This window comes from Bos taurus, chromosome 23 (genome assembly GCF_002263795.3).
Source record: "Bos taurus isolate L1 Dominette 01449 registration number 42190680 breed Hereford chromosome 23, ARS-UCD2.0, whole genome shotgun sequence".
Lineage (NCBI taxonomy): Eukaryota > Metazoa > Chordata > Mammalia > Artiodactyla > Bovidae > Bos > Bos taurus.
In genome coordinates, this window is record NC_037350.1 from 31,881,174 (window position 1) to 31,900,796 (window position 19,623).

At 45.1% G+C, this 19,623-nt stretch overlaps 4 protein-coding genes and 1 pseudogene across 4 annotated transcripts; 3 read left to right on the plus strand and 2 right to left on the minus strand.

Annotated features, from left to right (window-relative positions):
* Positions 1-1,507: 1,507 nt before the first annotated feature.
* On the minus strand, positions 1,508-1,991 carry LOC115945165 (histone H3). The gene has a single exon (NM_001374530.1). It carries the CDS (start codon positions 1,961-1,963, stop codon positions 1,553-1,555), a length of 411 nt encoding a protein of 136 aa, NP_001361459.1. The 5' UTR covers positions 1,964-1,991; the 3' UTR covers positions 1,508-1,552.
* A 762-nt stretch (positions 1,992-2,753) lies between these two features.
* On the minus strand, positions 2,754-3,315 carry H2AC5P (H2A clustered histone 5, pseudogene; annotated as a pseudogene).
* An 86-nt stretch (positions 3,316-3,401) lies between these two features.
* Positions 3,402-4,069, plus strand: H2BC3 (H2B clustered histone 3). Its single transcript, XM_002697525.6, has one exon. It carries the CDS (start codon positions 3,672-3,674, stop codon positions 4,050-4,052), a length of 381 nt encoding a protein of 126 aa, XP_002697571.1. The 5' UTR covers positions 3,402-3,671; the 3' UTR covers positions 4,053-4,069.
* Positions 4,070-10,100: 6,031 nt separating this feature from the next.
* Positions 10,101-10,642, plus strand: H2AC4 (H2A clustered histone 4). The gene has a single exon (XM_010818515.4). It carries the CDS (start codon positions 10,169-10,171, stop codon positions 10,559-10,561), a length of 393 nt encoding a protein of 130 aa, XP_010816817.1. The 5' UTR covers positions 10,101-10,168; the 3' UTR covers positions 10,562-10,642.
* Positions 10,643-11,458: 816 nt separating this feature from the next.
* Positions 11,459-19,147, plus strand: H3C2 (H3 clustered histone 2). Its single transcript, XM_059880731.1, has one exon. It carries the CDS (start codon positions 11,499-11,501, stop codon positions 11,907-11,909), a length of 411 nt encoding a protein of 136 aa, XP_059736714.1. The 5' UTR covers positions 11,459-11,498; the 3' UTR covers positions 11,910-19,147.
* The last annotated feature ends 476 nt before the right edge of the window (positions 19,148-19,623 follow it).

Below are 19,623 nucleotides of genomic sequence, written 5' to 3' on the forward strand. Positions count from 1 at the left end.
CATCATCCAAAGCATCATGCAAAGCAGTGCTCTATCCCAGATTACTGAGAGTCATCCAAGACCAGTGATTCTCAACAGGGTACTCTGCTGAGGTACGGTAGAACCGAGTAGTAGGAGGACAAGGAAGGCCATATGTAATTTGGAAAAGCATAGCCAGTGCTGAAAGGCAGATTTACCCTGAAGATATGAAACTCAAGTGTCAGACTCTGTACTTCCAAGGCCCTGGAAGGGGCCCCTGGGAGTATAGTCTGTTCACATGCTCTCATTTAAAAGAAATTCTTTTAAATGTTGGCATGTTTTAATTAAGGCTGGTTAAAACCTTTATTTCCACTCAATGTTCTTTTCTGTTACAATTAACCTTTGTCTGATTATTTTGGGATATTGATGAGAATATTTAGGACTTGAAAACATGTACTGAATCTAAATTTTTGGGGGGATTAATGCAATATATAAAGTGATGTGTAGATCTGTTCATATATAGTTCACTTGTTGCTAGCCAGTCTGATCTAAGAATGTCTTCAGGGAATACTACTTACCACTGACAAAAAGTGAAAAGTGAAATTGTTAGTTATTCAGTCGTGTCTGACTGTTTGCAACCCCATGGACTTTAGCCCCCCAGGTTCCTCTATCCTTGGAGATTCTCCAGGAAAGAATACTGGAGTGGGTTGCCATGCCCGTCTCCAGGGGCTCTTCTGACCCAAGGATAGAACCTGGGTCTCCTGGATTATAGGTAGATTCTTTACCATCTGAGCCACTGACAAACTCACCTAAATTATTGGTAAGAAATTGTACTAAATGTCATTTATCTGTGTGCCCAGTAATGAGAGTGAGTACATAGTGGAGAATTGAGATGCGAAATGTATAACGTAGAAGCTAGTCTTTGAAGAATTCTTCCAAATTTTAAAACTCACATATGAAAATTTGACAGAGGATTTTCAAATTATAAAACAAGCCTTAAAGCGTTACTTGACATTACTTGTAGTGCTCTAAAGCTGAAATTCTTCTCTAAGTTATCAAGAGGATAAAACAAATTGTGATCAGTCATCTTAAGTGAATACTGAATTCTCTTCCCACTGTTGACTTAATATACTCTACAAAACATTTCTGAACATTTCCCTTTAAAGATGGAACCAGAGTATAGTCAAAAATATAGGCAAACAAAGCATTATAGTTTTGTATTCAAGTTAATAAATGTGGCATTTTCCTGAGTTTTGTGCCAGATACGGTTTCTTAAAAAATGTTTTCTCATTTACTTGCTAACTTTGTAGTTATAGTCACCACGTTTTATCACCTGTAGGCCTCAGGAATCGGTTTATTCCATTGGATACATTATACCTCTAGACGTGAATATTTAAATGAGACCTTAGGCCTTAGTTATCAGTGACAGTTCTCTAGGTAATTCAATAGCTTTTATGAACAGTAAACTTCAACTCAACCTGTGCTTTCTACCTTTTCGTAGTTTCTAATGCCTCACTGACAGTGTTACAGTTACTTTCGGTGAAAATGTGGGTGGCTCTAAAAAGAGCCTTTTTTAAGTACAGAGAAAACAACTTTATGCTCTCTCCCCGCGGATGCGGCGGGCAAGCTGGATGTCCTTGGGCATGATGGTGACGCGCTTGGCGTGGATGGCACACAGGTTGGTGTCCTCAAAGAGCCCCACCAGGTAGGCCTCGCACGCCTCCTGCAGCGCCATCACCGCAGAGCTCTGGAAACGCAAGTCGGTCTTGAAGTCCTGCGCAATCTCGCGCACCAGCCGCTGGAACGGCAGCTTGCGGATCAGCAGCTCCGTGGACTTCTGGTAGCGGCGGATCTCGCGCAGAGCTACCGTGCCGGGGCGGTAGCGGTGCGGCTTCTTCACGCCGCCGGTGGCCGGCGCGCTCTTGCGGGCCGCCTTAGTGGCCAGCTGCTTGCGTGGCGCCTTGCCACCGGTGGACTTCCGAGCAGTCTGCTTAGTACGAGCCATCACAAGTGAGTGAACAGAAACCAAAGGTCTGCTACAAGCGTAGGTAGTTGCCTTTAAATATAGTTGGAAGCATTCTGATTGGTCTCGGAATTTTTCAAAAGTACCGCGCGATAAAACCATTGGCTAAAAAGTGACCGGGAGAGACCGGTTATTTACGAAAGAATCTGATTGGATGAATTACTTCTACCCCTATTTTCTATGCCTTTTTTTTTTTTTTAAATATAGGCGATCCGAAGGAATTTTTCTAAATTGTTTCATCTTATTGCCAACTTCAACGTACATAACGAGCCATTTAGGCACCATGTTAACTTTTGATTCAGTATACAAGTGGGACCTGATATTCTTAATTCTTGACACGTTCTCAAGGTGGTATTTCCGCGCCAATCCTAAATTGAGTACAATTGTTCTTTCTCCCCCACAGTTGGGTTAGCTTTAAGTAAATCTCGAACTACCAGGACTACCACTTTCTAACTTTGGTCATCAGATCTCCCCTAATTCGGAGTTTATCTTCTGTAAAACTACATGCCAGGGCCCCTGGGTGGATGATTTAAAAAATCACATGCATGCAAAGGTGGAATTGATGACATATATACACTGGGACCTGATAAACTTTCATCGGAAAAAAAAAATTGTTTTAAAACTTGTAAAGCAAAGGCAAGAGAAAACTAATCTTGGCAAGAGTAATTTCTTTGCTTTTTGTTACACTCAAGACTAAGTACTGTTACTAGTTTCCCTTTCTCTTTATAAAGGCCCTTGTGGATTACAAAGGTTTCGCCAGCTATGCACTAAAATAATGCTTGTGATAACATTTCTAGAGTCTTTATTTTAATATCACTTGTCTCTTTATAATTAACCACCTACGCAGCATAAGCCGGCTACCAGCTTTTTTTAATGAAAATGTGGATGGCTCTGAAAACAGCCTTTAGGCAGTTTATTAAAAAGTTTCTTTTTTTGTCTAGGCTTTACTTCCCCTTCGCCTTGTGGTGACTCTCGGTCTTCTTGGGCAGCAGCACCCCCTGGATGTTGGGCAGGACGCCGCCCTGGGCTATGGTGACTTTGCCCAGCAGCTTGTTCAGCTCCTCGTCATTGCGGATAACCAACTGCAGGTGACGCGGGATGATGCGGGTCTTCTTGTTGTCCCGGGCCGCGTTGCCCGCCAGCTCCAGGATCTCTGCCGTCAGGTACTCCAGCACCGCCGCCAAGAACACCGGAGCGCCGGCTCAACCCGCTGTATAGTTGCCCTTGCGGAGCAGGCGGTGCACTCGCCCTACTGGAAATTGTAAACCAGCGCGGGAAGACCGAGTTTTGGCTTTAGCTCGAGTTCTGCCTCCTTGTTTACCACGTCCAGACATAGTTACCTTGTACAATTCAACAGCAAAACTTGTGAGCAGAAAAAAAAAAAACGCTGGATGACCAAGGGGGAAAAAAAGAAAACTTTTTAATAGACAGCGGAGGGATGCGCCAGTTAGGTCTCCTATTGGTCAAAAGTACGATGCTTTTCTATCCAATAAAAAGAGAAAATGTGTGTCCCTTATTTGCATAAACCACTCCCTTCAGACCTTAGTGAAACTGTACTGATCTTACCCAATCAAAAGTGAGAATTCTCGATTCCTCATTTACATTGAAGCACTATAAATAAATGGTTTTTAAACTCACACTACTTATCTTTCTTGTGGATACTACCCCCTAACATTTCTACGGCAAAACAATGCCTGAGCCGTCTAAATCTGCTCCGGCTCCTAAAAAAGGCTCTAAGAAAGCCATCACTAAGGCACAGAAGAAAGATGGCAAAAAACGCAAGCGCAGTCGTAAAGAGAGCTACTCTATTTATGTGTACAAGGTTCTGAAGCAGGTCCATCCAGATACTGGTATCTCATCTAAGGCCATGGGTATCATGAACTCCTTCGTGAACGACATTTTCGAGCGCATCGCCAGCGAGGCGTCACGCCTGGCGCATTACAACAAGCGCTCGACCATTACATCCCGGGAGATCCAGACGGCCGTGCGCCTGCTGCTGCCCGGGGAGCTGGCCAAGCATGCTGTTTCTGAGGGTACCAAGGCCGTAACTAAATACACCAGCTCCAAATGAGTGCCTGCATAGGCATTTAATTCAAAGGCTCTTTTCAGAGCCACCCACTTTATCGAAGAAGGACTGTAACGGCTGTTTTCTCACGGGATAAATGCAATTCTGTCCTATTGATTAGATTTAAGCATCTACTCTAGTGGGGTTAATAGTTGGAGCAATTTTTGAGCCAGAACCTCTAACTACTTGAAAGGTCTCTTGGCATTAAAGAGACATCCCCCAAAAGACACATCTTCCTGTTTGCCATGGACTAAGCATCCAGATGCTTGGGAATGCTCACTCTTCTCCACGAGTCCTCTTAAGAAATTTTTGATGGTGATTAGAATTTTCCTCCCGGGTAAGGAAGTGGTTGGGGGATTTCAGAGTCCCTATCCTCAGGGCATCGTTATGCAGGTTGCCTTTTCAGGGTAGGTTGCAGGGAAGGCAAGTCAGTGGAGTTTTCTCCCTGTTCTTGGGGAAACTTAAGCAAAATCACCTGTCGTTCCTTTAATAAACCGCGGACACTTTTATAAGGTGTTAACTCAAACTCTGCACATGGTTGAAATGAGATTTTCTAATTTCTCGTTATAATTATTGTGATGGAAAAAGCCAATGTAAAGCCGTTTCCATTTTTCTTGCATTCCTGACATCTGGGTTCCAGTTTCCTGGGTCATTTACCTTCCTGGGATGACACTAGAAGGGGTTGAAAGTGTGGCACTCCCAATTCGAGGAGGGGAAAATGGTTTGAATTTCCTGCCCTCCCCATCTGGTGTCTCCTCATTTGCAGACTAGGAAGGCCCCAGGTGAAGAGGAAGGTGTGCTAATTTTTCTTGGGAAAATTTTTTAAAGAACATACTACTCCAAAAATAATCCTGATAGGAAGGGCCTTGGTTGTGGGAAAGGAGTCAGCGGGGCTGGATGAGGGGAAGAGCCACGAAAAGTCAGCGGTTGACTGCATATTAAAAAGGTGGGGGAAAGTCTTTTCCTTTGGTTTATAAGCACCATCTTTAGGTGACATACATCAGTGTGTTTGGATAAGGAAATAAAAACTCGAAGTAGAATTTCTCAAAAAGACCACTTTTAAACTTTGAAGTTAAATGAACTTTTCCCAGATCCCACACAAATTAGGTGACTGCTGTATGAGAAGACTTCCCTGTCTCAGCATACACAAAACATAGTTGTGAAACAGAAGCTTGTCTTAGAAGTTAAATTCTTGGTTTTTAGATGGTAACCCCCTCCCCTCATCTCTGGGGGAAAAAGAAAAAAAGATTGAACTCAAGCTGCAGTTTAAGAATTGCTCTCTGGAGGGATGAGATCTTGGTGGCAATATAATCTCAGCCTCTTCAAAATTATCTCCTGGGGTAGAAGTTCTTGTTATTTGCCTGCTTGCTTGCTTCTATCTTCCTTCTCCTTGCCCCCTCCTTTCTTCCTAATAGTTGATATTTTACACAACTGTATACAGTCAGCAAAACAAGACCAGGAGCTGACCGTGGCTCAGATCATGAACTCCTTATTGCCAAATTCAGACTTAAATTGAAGAAAGTAGGGAAAACCACTAGACCATTCAGGTATGACCTAAATCAAATCCTTTATGATTATGCAGTGGAAGTGAGAAATAGATTTAAGGGACTAGATCTGATAGAGTGCCTGATGAACTATGGATGGAGGTTCATGACAGTGTACAGGAGACAGGGAGCAAGACCATCCCCAAGAAAAACAAATGCAAAAAAGGAAAATGGCAGTCTGAGGAGGCCTTACAAATAGCTGTGAAAAGAAGAGAGCCAAAAAGCAAAGGAGAAAAGGAAAGATATACCCATTTGAATGCAGAGTTCCAAAGAATAGCAAGATAAGATAAGAAAGCCTTCCTCAGTGATCAGTGCAAAGAAATAGAGGAAAATAATAGAATGGGAAAACTAGAGAGCTCTTCAAGATAATTAGAGATGCTAAGGAAATATTTCATGCAAAGATGGGCTCAATAAAGGACAGAAATGCTATGGACCTAACAGAAGTAGAAGATATGAAGAAGAGGTGGCAAGAATACACAGAAGAACAAAAAAGAGCTTCACGACCCAGATAATCATGATGGTGTGATCATTTACCTAGAGCCAGACATCCTGGAATGTGAAGTCAAGTGGGCCTTAGGAAGCATCACTATGAACAATGCTAGTGGAAGTGATGGAATTTCAGATGAGCTATTTCAAATCCTGAAAGATGATGCTGTGAAAGTGCTGCACTCAATATGCCAGCAAATTTGGAAAACTCAGCAGTGGCCACAGGACTGGAAAACGTCAGTTTTCATTCCAATCCCAAAGAAAGGCAGTGCCAAAGAATGCTCAAACTACTGCACAATTGCACTCATCTCACACACTAGCAAAGTAATGCTCAACATTCTCCAAGCTAGGCTTCAGCAATACATGAACTGTGAATTTCCAGATATTCAAGCTGGATTCAGAAAAGGCAGAGAACCAGAGATCAAATTGCCAACATCTGCTTGATCATCGAAAAAAGCAAGAGTTCCAGAAAAACATCTACTTCTGCTTTATTGACTATGCCAAAGTCTTTGACTGTGTGGATCACAATAAACTGTGGAAAATTCTAAGAGGGATGGGAATACCAGACCACCTGACCTGCCTCTTGAGAAACCTGTATGCATGTCAGCAAGCAACAGTTAGAACTGGACATGGAACAACAGATTGGTTCCCATTAGGAAAAGGAGTACGTCAAGGCTGTATATTGTCACCCTGCTTATTTAACTTATATGAAGAGTACATCATGAGAAACACTGGGCTGGATGAAGCACAAGCTGGAATCAAGATTGCCAGGAGAAATATCAATAACGTCAGATATGCAGATGATACTACCCTTATGGCAGGAAGTGAAGAAAAACTAAAGAGCATCTTGATGAATGTGAAAGAGGAGAGTGAAAAAGTAGGCTTAAAATTCAAGATTCAGAAAACTAAGATCATGGCATCCATTCCCATCACTTCATGGCAAATAGATGGGGAAACAGTGGAAACAGTGGCTGACTTGATTTTGGGGGGCTCCAAAATCACTGCAGATGGTGACTGCAGCCATGAAATTAAAAGACGCTTAGTCCTTGGAAGGAAAGTTACAACCAACCTAGACAGCATATTCAAAAGCAGAAACATTACTTTGCCAACAAAGGTCCGTCTAGTCAAGGCTATGGTTTTTCCAGTAGTCATGTATGAATGTGAGAGTTGACTATAAAGAAAGCTGAGCACAGAAGAATTGATGCTTTTGAACTGTGGTGTTGGAGAAGATTCTTGAGAGTCCTTTGGACTGCAAGGAGATCCAATCAGTCCATCCTAAAGGAGATTGGTCCTGGGTGTTCACTGGAAGGACTGATGTTGAAGCTGAAACTCTAATACATTGGCCACCTTTTGCAAAGAGCTGACTCATTTGAAAAGACCCTGATGCTGGGAAATATTGAAGGCAGGAGGAGAAGGGGATGAGAGAGGATGAGATGGTTAGATGGCATCACCGACTCAATGGACATGAATCTGTGTAAACTCTGGGAGTTAGTGATGGACAGGGAGGCCTGGCGTGCTTTTGTCCATTGGGTCACAAAGAGTCGGACACAAGTGAGCAACTGAACTGAACTGATACTCTTAAATGCAAGCCCAAACCAAAACCTGGGCCTCCTAATCTCAAGGGTAGGCCCTTCTGACATCTGTACAAATAAATACATGGCTGATCTTCACCAAGCAAAAAAAAAAAAAAGTTATATGACTGGACTTCAGGCTAGCCTTCACAACTGTAGCAGAGGAATGATGAGAAGCCAAAACTAAAATTCATACATCTCCCCAGTTAATTCTGATGAACTACGGACTTTACTCATTAAAGTGTGACAGGGAAGAGGCAAAGTCTTCCACCATGTTGGAACTGTGACTTTAACCTTTGCTTTTGTGGCTTTTGTTATCATAATCACTAAGCATGCTGTCTATAGCTGTAAGCAGACCTGTTTGAGGAAAGTAGTTATCACCCTAGGTAACTACAGTGTAATTTGAACTAGGACTGTAGACATGGCCGATTGTTAATTAAATTATTTTCTGAGTCTCACTTTTTCTATTTGGCCCAGCAAACATTTGTTTACAAAACATTTGTCTTTTTTCATTTTACGGTGAATTGCCTGTGGACTCCCCTTTGAAGTCCCAAGCCCCTAACCCCTAATCTGAGATGGCATAACAAGCCTCAACTGTGTAACTTGTCCTTGGGTCTAATTTTTATTTCATCCAACCCGCAAATGAAACTAAATTTGACTTTTCCTGGTAAATCAGTCTCATATCAGTTTAATTCTTAGATCAACTTGAAGAACCTAGAAGGGTAGAGGAAACTTTTTTCCTCCCCAAGACCACAAGGGCACACGATGTCATCATCTAGAACACAGGCACTTAACACTGCTCAGCAAATATATGTGAATAAATGCTGAATGTACATTTGTCTTAAGTTCTCTTCATCCTTCTGATTCACAGTGATTTTTCTTCTCCCTGGGCTCTTATAATATTTATTGTTTGAAACCTTCCATTTTAGATGCCGACTATGCTCTACTACTTAAACTTCAGGTATACAACCCCCTGCCTCCTTTCCCCTGTCCTTTTCAAAATAGTACGAAGTCTTTGAGGTAGCATCTATCTTTTTACTACTCCCTTATGGGTTTTGAAACATTTCAGACACTGGGCCAGTGTTACAGATGTGTATTGCTGTTGTCCATGGTGAAGATAATAATAAAACGGAAATGAATATTGCTGAGAAAAAGTCATTGGAGTCAGAAGACTTGAGAGAAGGTAAAAAAGAAACTCTTCTTGGTTGCCTGGATCAAAACATAGTTCTATGACAGAAATGGTTTAGGAGCGATTTTTTCCTAACCAGGTTCCTGTTCCTTGTACCATCTTGCTTAGGAGTTAGTAGACTTATGGGCTCGAGCCCTCAAAAATTCCTGAAATGATAGTCCACATCCATCTGAGTCCCATCTATTTCTGTTTCATGGATCATTATAAGAAAAAAATGGCAAATTTCACTTGGCAACTTCTCAATTTTAGGTTTCTCGACATGAGAGCTTAAGACCAGACTCTGTACTAATATTAGTATAGTGTATTACAGTATATATTATAATCTCATTTTGAGTATTTATATGCTATGGGGGTGGTTTGTTCTCTCGTTTCTTAGGAGTCCAGAGACTTATGTGCTGCAGTTTTTAGTACTCTAACAGCAAAAAGTCCAGTACGATATGCACAATGATGGAGTTTTCTGAAGTAATTAGTGTCTTGCGTGTGGGAGCCAAGTGAGAAAAAACGGACGGTGGAAAGGTTGGGAGTGGCACTGGGGAATGATGACCGTTTTCCAGCCAGGAGTTTGGAATCCTTGGTCCCATTCAACTCAGTGTTATTTAGCCAAGGCAAACAAACTGCGTCTCTGTTTCGCGTTCTCTAAAATGAGGACAGGTCTCTACATGCCTCCCAGGTGATCCTGGCAGACCTCATAGGTAAGTTGAATGAAATGGAACTTTTTACTTTTCAGATAGTGTAAGTCTTGGGCCAAGATAAAAAAAACCATTATTTCCTCTTCATTTTCCCTGAGTTAGAAGAGATAAACACTGAGCATACTAATACTTGCCTCTTAAATATTATCTTTACGAATTATTCTGCATTTATTCCTTTCTAAAAATCATGAGGCACAATTCCAATAGCTAAAAATTCAGAACAATGAAAATAGCCCCTCCTGTTTATTTTAAGAACAGTCGGTTTGAGAAAACCAAATAACTCCATTATTACTAGTATTAAAATTCCATCAGACTAGATGAGAAAGCCTTGTATGCAAATGAAGGATACAGGTTGCGATTTCCCATAGGTTCAACATAGTAACCAATGGGAAGAGTGTACAACTAACGTCTACTTATTATAGACTTATTAGTTCTTTTTTCAGGAAGTTTTTGTCACTAGACGGAAATCTTGTATGCAAATTAAGGATGCAGGTTCTGATCTCCCATTGGTTACTTAATGTTAGCCAATGGGAGGATAACACAAGCCTACCTTCAGTTAGTATAAATACTTCTTTCGCTTTGGTTTTACTTATTTTCTGTTTGGTTTTCCTTGTGAAATATTTTGCTTCGTGATCTAGCAGGTATGTCAGGCCGTGGTAAACAGGGTGGCAAGGCTCGCGCTAAAGCCAAAACTCGATCTTCGCGTGCTGGGCTTCAGTTTCCCGTGGGCCGCGTGCACCGCCTGCTCCGGAAGGGCAACTACTCCGAGCGTGTCGGGGCCGGCGCACCGGTGTATCTGGCAGCGGTGTTGGAGTACCTGACAGCCGAGATCTTGGAACTGGCGGGAAACGCAGCCCGGGACAACAAGAAGACCCGCATCATCCCGCGCCACTTGCAGCTGGCCATCCGCAACGACGAAGAGCTCAACAAGCTGCTGGGCCGTGTGACCATCGCTCAGGGTGGTGTGCTGCCTAACATCCAGGCTGTGCTGCTGCCCAAGAAGACTGAGAGCCACCACAAGGCCAAGGGCAAGTAAAGTGTTCACGTTCCCACGGCACTTTTACTTTCAGTTACCCAGGAAAAGTCGATATATACAAAGGCTCTTTTCAGAGCCACCCACTTTCTCCATTTACAGAGCTGTTATGCTTTTTAATTGTGTCTATATGAAGGTTGTGACATCAGGCCGAAAATCACAAGTAGGAAGTGGGTTCCTCACTATTCGAGGAAAACTTAACTCCACTCAAAATGTTTACGAGGAATTTTTAACAAAAATCACGAGTTTAAATTGGCCGGTTAAACTGAGTTGAGTCCGATTCTAGTCAAACAGTATTTCCTTAATTCCAGCGGTACGTATGACATGTTTTCCCCACTGGAGAGTGAGAGTTCACTAGTGAAAGGTGCTGAACTCTTACAACATTTTTTATTAATGCAATGGAACACCCGAACACTGCATCTAGATTCCACTTTATAAAAAAATGTTATGCTGAAACAACTGAGAGTAAGTTACAGATCATTGACACGTCAAAAACATCTTGGTTGTCCACAATGATCGTGTTACACCCGAGAAAATCTGAGTGTCATTTTAGTTGTAGCCCACCTACTCTTTCTAAGCACTTCCAAAATAATCTGGTGATTGTACTTTGTATATATATATATACATATATAATCCATCGGCAGTGTCCGTGTTGCTTTGTAATTACTTTCCTGTATATTTTAGAAGTGAAAGGGTAAATAAAATGAAGTCAGGCCATTGGAGTTGGTATAGGAAAAGGGCAGGTTCATTCACCAACCGGAAAGCAGCTCTTGATTCTTCCGGGCAGCCAGGCCGAGAAATGGACCAATCAGGGCAAGGCGCGGGTATTTTTGAATGTTCTCGGGTCCAATAGGTGTTCGCCTGGCTGTATAAAAAGAGGGCGGCTGCCTGCCTCTTGCTGGCGTTTGGAGAAACTGTAGCCATTTGTTCGTCGTTTGTCATGGCTCGGACTAAGCAGACTGCTCGGAAATCCACTGGCGGCAAGGCCCCGCGCAAGCAGCTGGCCACCAAAGCAGCCCGTAAGAGTGCGCCGGCCACCGGCGGTGTGAAGAAGCCTCACCGCTACCGGCCTGGCACCGTGGCCCTGCGCGAGATCCGCCGCTACCAGAAGTCTACAGAGCTGCTGATCCGCAAGCTACCGTTCCAGCGGCTGGTGCGCGAGATCGCACAGGACTTCAAGACCGACCTGCGCTTCCAGAGCTCTGCGGTGATGGCGCTGCAGGAGGCGTGCGAGGCCTACCTGGTGGGGCTCTTCGAGGACACCAACCTGTGTGCCATCCACGCCAAGCGCGTCACCATCATGCCCAAAGACATCCAGCTTGCCCGCCGGATCCGCGGGGAGAGGGCGTAAACTTGTTTTCCATTTGAGTGCGAACTATAAACCCAAAGGCTCTTTTCAGAGCCACCCACAACATCAAATAAGGGTTGTACCACAAAGGATTAGGATTACCCCTATTCCCAATAAAGTTGGAGCAGAGCAGAACTCCATTCCATCGTCCTCTCCCTACTTCCGCAGCCAAGTAAACCCTGGAGTTGTGTGTGAGATGATCTAACCGTAATCGCCTTCCAGTTAGCACTCCAGGTCTAGTTTTATGTAATTTTGTTTATGAATCTGAAAAGGAATTAGCAAATCCCCCATGTAATGCTCGGTTTAGCACCTTGGCTTCTGTAAACCGGCTTGTTTGTGCGTTAACCAACTGCCCGAGATGGCGTTGAAAGAAGATAGTTTAAGCTGCAGACCTGACTGAGAACATGACACATGACGCGTTCTCTTCCTTGCCTAGCTCTCCTTAAGAAACACCTCATTTGTATGAAAGCTCTGCGCCCAACCCCCCACTCCCCACGCCCCCCACCCCCCGCCCCTGCCACAGCCTGTATAGAAGACGGGCAAACCTTGAGTCCTGAGTTGGGTGCTCTGCATTTGGATATGATTCCGCTAGGCGCTCACTACTGTGAAATAAACAGTCTTTTCTGATCCTCTGGGTTTTCCCTGGTAGCTCAGTTGGTAAAGAATCCGCCTGCAATGCAGGTGACCCCGGTTCGATTCCTGGGTCCGGAAGGTCCCTGGAGCAGGTGTAGGCTACCCACTCCAGTATTCTTGGGCTTCCCTGGTGGTTCAGCTGGTAAAGAATCCACCTGCAATGCGGGTAGACCTGGGTTGGAAAGATTCTCCTGGAAAAGGGAACAACGACCTATTCCAATATTCTGGCCTGGGGAATTCTGGCCCTGGTCCTACGCAGTCCATGGGGCTGCAAATAATTGGACACGACTGGGTGACTTTCACTTTTCTTGGGCTTCCCTTGTGGCTCAGCTGGTAATGAATCCACCTGCAATGCAGGAGACCTGGGTTCGATCCCTGGGCCAGGAAGATACTCTAGAGAAGGGAAAGGCTACTCACTCCAGTATTCTGGCTTAGAGAATTCCATGGACTGTATAGTCCGTGGGGTCGCAAAAAGTCGGACACGACTGAGCGACTTTCCACTTTCTGATTCTCCGAGAGCGTGTTGCCTGTCTTCCTGTGAGCCAAAAATCTGCTGTAACACTGCTGTAGCATTTTGGTGCATTGGCCGGGAAACCGACAGCCGCGCTGGCCCCTTGTGCCACCGTTGTCGAGAACTGACGGAAGTTCGGCTCTCTTGGGCCCCCGCGACGGGAAGGATGGCGCGCCACCAGTAATGTCACTGCACCCTGACCCTCGTCGGGCCGGTAGTAGCAGGCCGCTGCCGTGTTCGAGCAGACTCCTGGGGAGGATTCAGAAAATTTTGCCAGGACCAGGGCCAGACGTCTGATGGGGTGAGTGTCCCCGGGGACCCAGGACTGAGTTCAGGCCCACCTTGAAGGCGGAAGGGGAGACTGATCGCCTCCCGCAGCATGAAGTCCTGCCCAGGATAGGGAAGTCTCCATATCAGGTGTCTTCTGTGCTAGCACTGTATGTCTATCTGTGTGAGTGACTGTTCTCCACGGCAATAGCTACGGAGGCTGAGTGGGTTCTAACCTGCGGTTTCTTGGTGACCTCACACGGCTCAGGGTAGCGTCAGGTCCTATGGGACGTTGTCCCTTAGTGCGGGCCTCTGAGGAGTTTATTATACTGACAAGAGAAGGAGGATAAACAGGGGTTTATATAGTGACCTGCTATAGCTAAGACGCACCCAGTGTCCCCATAAAGGGAGCCACCAGCTTGGCGAAAGCATTTTTGTTTGTTGTGGGACACCATTCCAGGATGGGAACTCACATAATGGGTAGTTCTAATTCAAACTAGAGTGTATGGTTAAAAATAGTAAGGAAGGATTCTCTGGAGATTGTGGTGTAATATTGAGTTCTGGAAAACTGCGCACTTTGTGCACCCTAGAGTGGCCCTCCTTTGGGGTCAGATGGCCCTCAGAGGGCACCTTAGATGTGTCCACTGACCGAGCAGTGTTTAGAGTCATAACTGGAGACCCTGGCCAGCCAGACCAGTTCCCATATATTGACCAATGTTTGGTTGAAAATTGCTCAGTTGAGGCCTCCGTGGGTTTGGTTCTGTGCCACAAGTAAGGGAAAGTGTAAGGTCCTAGCAGCCCAACCAGAAGAAAGGCCCCATGCCAGAAGAAAGAGCCACCTATTTTCTAAGGAGAGGCTGAGGACTCATCACCAATAGTGCCACCACCCTATGTGCCAACGGCTCCCCTTCAAGTGGCCGAAGGTCCACATTTGCCAGATATCCCACCACTGTCTGTTTCACCTTCTTCTGATGATCCTGAGGTTATCATGTCCCAGTGACCAGGCACTCCGGAACTGATGAGTAGGCACCTCCGATCAGCTCAGTGACCAGCTACCCCAGTGCTACAAATGCACTTAGGAGAGACTGGGGGACCCCAGCGCCTTGCTGCTGATGGAACCCTCAAAGAGTGGGGACCTGCCTTCTACTACCAGCCTTTTTGCCTGACCGATCTTCTCAACTGGAAGTTTTTCACCCCCTCGTACTCTGAAAAGCCTCAAGTGCTGATCGATCTCCTAGAGTCCACTTTTCAGACCCACCGACCCACTTGGGCAGACTGCCGGCAACTGCTCCTCACCTTGTTCAATACGGAGGAGTGCCGACATATCTTAACAGAGGCTAGAAGATGGTTCCGGGCCAATGTCCCATGGGGCCAAGTGGACGAAGAAACCTTCCCAGAAGACAAGCTCCGCTGGGACACTGAAGGAGGAAGAAATAATCTAGAGAGGTAGCAACTGGCCATCCTACAGGAAGTAAAAGCGGGGCTAAAAAGCCCACCAACATGGCTAAAGCCACAGAGGTAATACAAAAGCCAGATGAAAGCTCGGCAGACTTCTATGAGAGACTATGTGAGGCCTTCTGGGTCTTCACTCCTTTCAACCCTGTGGCCCCAGAAAACCAACAGATGGTAAATACCACTTTCATGGGACAGGCCCAATCAGACATCCGGAGAAAATTACAAAGCTTTGAAGGGTTCATGGACAAAAACGCCACAAAATTGCTGGAGATCGCCAATAAAGTCTTTGTTAACTGCGACCAAGCAGCCCGTCCTGAAGCAGAAAAGAGGATGGAATGGAAAGCTGCATTCCTGGCAGCTGCTCTGTCAAAGCTTGCACCCCCAACAGGACCACCTCATAGGGCAAGGGGCCCAGATCTGAAGAAGAGAAGCCCTCGAAGCTGTGATCAATGGGCCTATTGTAAAGAAAAAGAACACTGGAAGAATGAATGTCCTGACTGCCCTAAAAAGAGAACCAAAGCGGCAGCCCCACTGAGCCACCCAGCACTAATCTGATCAGCCTAGCAGGAGCAGAATCCCATTAGAGAGGACCAGGCTCTCTTCAACTGGGCCCCTGAGAGTCCGTGGTCAGAGTTCAAGAAGGGGGCCATCCAGTGGACTTTATGGTAGACACAGGTGCTGAGCATTCGGTGGTCACTCAGCAGATAGCCCCCTTCTCGGGAAGAGAAGTCACTATCATCCGGGCTACAGGCACTCAGACCTGTAGGCCCTTCTGTGGTCCTCGGAGATGCTGATCAGGGGGCCATGAGGTGGTCCATGAATTCCTCTACCTGCCAGACTGCTCCGTTCCTTTGATGGGAGGGGATGTCTTTGCAAAAATGGGAGCCCAAGTTTCCATTTCTGCCACAGGTCAGCCTAGCTAGAGTTACCAGAGTGACCCTACTCCTTGATTATGGCTCTCGCTGAAAAGAAGGAAGAGGAATGGTGCCTATACTCTTCCCTTCCAAAAGAGCGGACCATTCCTCCTGAATTAGAGACTGAGTACCCCTGGTCTGGGCCAAAAAGAATCCTCCAGGTCTGGTAAGACATCATGCCCCCATCCTGATTGATCTGAAACCAGGAACCCAGCCTGTAAAACTGCAACAGTACCCGATTCCTCAAGAGGCTCGTCTAGGAATCCAGGTCCATTTAGACAGGCTGCTCCATCACTCCAGGGTGAAGGCAGAGCATCTACCAAACAAAGACCGACCATGTTAGGAGGTGACCCCCCGACAAAACAACCCACTTCGGGTCACCCTCAGGAGGAGAAAGGACAAGCACTGTGCTCTTGAGTCCTGCTAATCCACCAAGGATTGGAAGAGTCAGTCACTGGAAAAGATAATTATGCTGTTCCTGTCCCCTGTATTAGTTCTTTCACTGTGATGCTCCGGCACTGTCACCCTCTGCTCCTCTCTGGCTGTGCACTCTTAGCTTTCGTTTTCACCATAGGGTTAACGGCAATGGCTCCAGTCAATTGGCATTGGGATAAAAGGCTTTTACTGGCAGTTTTCTTCCTCTCTTTGGTTAGCTGCTTCATCACCATCAACTGCATATAGATCCTAAATATGTGGTATATCCTAATACAAATTTTTGCAACTCACCTGAGTGATGGAAAACTCTTTCACCCTTGGGTCCCAGTGGTGACGCAGATGGTGGTCTTAGCAAATTGCACCTAATATCGGGCTTGTTTACTGCTGCTGCTGCTAAGTCGCTTCAGTCGTGTCCGACTCTCTGCGATCCCATGGACGGCAGCCCACCAGGCTCTCTTGTCCCTGGGATTCTCCAGGCAAGAACACTGGAGTGGGTTGCCATTTCCTTTTCCAATGCATGAAAGTGAAAAAATAAAGTGAAGTCGCTCAGTTGTGTCCGACTCCTAGCGACCCAATGGACTGCAGCCCGCCAGGCCCCTCTGTCCATGGGATTTTCCAGGCAAGAGTATTGGAGTGGGGTGCCATTGCCTTCTCCAGGGCTTGTTTACTAGAGGGCATAAAATATGAAGAGCCGACAGTTGCACTCCTGGCCTACCCAGGCTCCGTGGAAGATATCATTAATCCGTCTCCTTCCCTAAGCGGATTTCCCCTCCATTTTGTGTAACAAGAGGACCGGGGTAGGAGGTGGGCCTTGCCCTCATTGGAAACAAGGAGAGACTAGGAGAGCATTCCACCCACGGGGCTGTACTAAAGGGGAACTTACCTCTATGTTTTCAAAACAAATACTTGGAAGAAGTTGAAGAAGTAGGTTTTCTGAACCCAATAACAATAACACCTTATCCTTTGACCAAACAGATTTACAATGGGAACCCTTTGGTGATGAAGATTATGAGATATATTATACACCTGACTGTAGGGGACATAATTTTATATAGGGAGGCTTAGCCAAAAATGCAACTAAATGGTACAATGAGACTTTCATACCTGTTAACAGTTCTGTACCAGGATCAGGAGAATGTATTGCTATTGGCCAAGACACAGGATCCTTACTATTACCAACAGGACCTTAGTCGAGGGCCCCCTTCACTGATTCAATTGATATTTCAAAACCTAGCGTGTCAAAGCCCATCCCATACCCATAATAGCTCTGAGACCAAATATAATCCACTCTGTGCAGATGAATTTTTCTCCAGCAACAGACCAAAGGGCCATAGTGCATATGACAGTTGGGACCCATTCATAAAATCCCGAGACCTGTTTATACAAATTACCTATACTATGGCCTGGATCCAAGGGCCTACTACCGGTGTCTTGGTACTAGGAACCGGGTTTAATTTTCTTGGCGGAAACTGGTTGTGGGGAATCCTTCCCTGCCAATGGAAAGGTATTTGCCATCCCAAGTTTATAGTTCTAAAATTCACAAGAAATGGCAGTCTCTGGAAACACTGTGAACCTAGGATCCTTTCTAGAGCAAGCATTATCACCTCCAAGCCTCAGGGTGAAACAGAATGACTGGGAAGGGTATGCCCATGATACCCCCATCCTGGAAAGACCTGGTGTTGGACCCTGTATTTTGAGGATTTTTCTGGTTTGCAGGAATACCCCTGCTAGAAAGATTAGTACTCAAGCTAACCATTCTAATACAAGAATCTTGGAAGTCTACAGTGGCAGCGATAGAAGAACAAAAAAGCCTAGATTCCTTAGGTCAGGTAGTACTACAAAACTGCGGGCGACTAGATATGATTACAGCACAAGAGGGATTGTGCCCCACGCTCAGCGAGTCCTGTGGCTTTTATGTAAATATCTCAGCTAAGGAAGAAAGCCTGTGGGTCCTCAAAAGAAACATTAAGTTGATTGATGACCTAAAGGCTCAGGTAGGGAAAGGAAGTTGGTTATCCAACTTGCTGTCCTCAACCTTCAGTTCACTCTGGACTTAGATACACCCCTTAATGGGTCCCAGTTCTGATGCTTCTTCTAGCCCTCTTGCTAGGTCCTTGTATTCTCAATGCAATAACCCATTTTATTTCTTCTTGCTTAGAAACCATAAAGCTCCAAATGATGATGAGGACTTACCACTATACAACAATAGAGGATTCCATCGGGGAACCTTGAGGAGAGTCTACACCCCTGTTCCAACAGGAAGTAGCCAGAGCAGTCATCACCCCTGTTCCCTTAGGGTTCCCTGTTGAGCAGTTAAGGCAGATGATCCCTAAGTCGGCTAAAGCAGCTTGAGGATCAACAGGAGGGAATGAGAAGGAAAATTCAGCAAATCTTCCATGTAACGCTCTGTTTAGCATTTTAATGCTTTTGTAACCTGGCTTGTTTATTGTATCAATCAACCACCAGAGATGGCACCAAAAGAAGATAGTTTAAACTGCAGACCTGACTGAGAACACAAGACACCTTACACATTCTCATCCTTGATTGGCACCCCTTAAGAAACACCTCAGTTTCATGGAAGTTCTGCCCTGCCCCATAGCTTGTGTGTATAGAAGACAGGCAAACCCTGAGTCAGGTGCTCAGCCTTTGGAGGTGACTCCGATGGGCCTTGTCTGCCTATCTGTTAATTGCTCAGTCTTGTCCGACTATTTGCGACCCCATGAACTGTAGCCCACCAGGCTCTTCAGTCCACACAATTTTCTAGGCAAGAATACTGGAGTGGGTTGCCATTTCCTTTAAGGGTAAGTCTTCCCGACCTAGGGATTGAACCTGGGCCTCCTGTACTGCAGGCAGATTCTTTACCATCTGAGCCACCAGGGAAGTCCCGCATCAGTGTAAAATAACGTCTTTTCTGATACTCCGAGTGCATGTTGCTTCCTCTTCCCATGAGCCAAATATCTACTGTAACTCTGCTATAACAAACCTACTTGTAAGCACTCCACATAATTGCACTTTTTCCTATCCAATTGCTTTTGTCTCTTTTGTCTCTATGGCAAAATCCGGAACTACTTGCTGTAGTTGTTCCGGATTTTAACCACTTGACCCAAGGATTTTAAACGTGTCCGTTACTGTCTTAGTATCAGATAGAGTGTGGACAATGGCTGTTCTTTCTCCTCCCCAGCCAAGGAACGTGGATTTAGCTTTAAGTCTTTAATTTACTTGAGCCCCTCAAGAAAACAACTGCAGTATCTAGGAAAAAAAGGTTAGTGCCATTTTAGAATTCATAACCTTGTTAATCTTTTTAGGGTATACTCTGCAAGTCAGCAGCATTTCAATGCTAGTTTACCTGAGTTCAAATGCTAGCTTTACTACTTTTTCATTTGGAATTACTTGCACAGATTCTGCTTATTTTAAAAGTTAAAATTCAGCAGACATTTAAAAATTAAACAGAAAAATCAAATTTGTGGAAGAAAATTTACTGAACACTTGGCCGGCATTTTGA

Excerpts from the sequence above, each read along its gene's own strand:
- H2BC3 (XM_002697525.6), top strand. The coding sequence starts at position 3,672 with ATGCCTGAGCCGTCTAAATCTGCTCCGGCTCCTAAAAAAGGCTCTAAG.
- H2AC4 (XM_010818515.4), top strand. The coding sequence starts at position 10,169 with ATGTCAGGCCGTGGTAAACAGGGTGGCAAGGCTCGCGCTAAAGCCAAA.
- LOC115945165 (NM_001374530.1), bottom strand. The coding sequence starts at position 1,963 with ATGGCTCGTACTAAGCAGACTGCTCGGAAGTCCACCGGTGGCAAGGCG.
- H3C2 (XM_059880731.1), top strand. The coding sequence starts at position 11,499 with ATGGCTCGGACTAAGCAGACTGCTCGGAAATCCACTGGCGGCAAGGCC.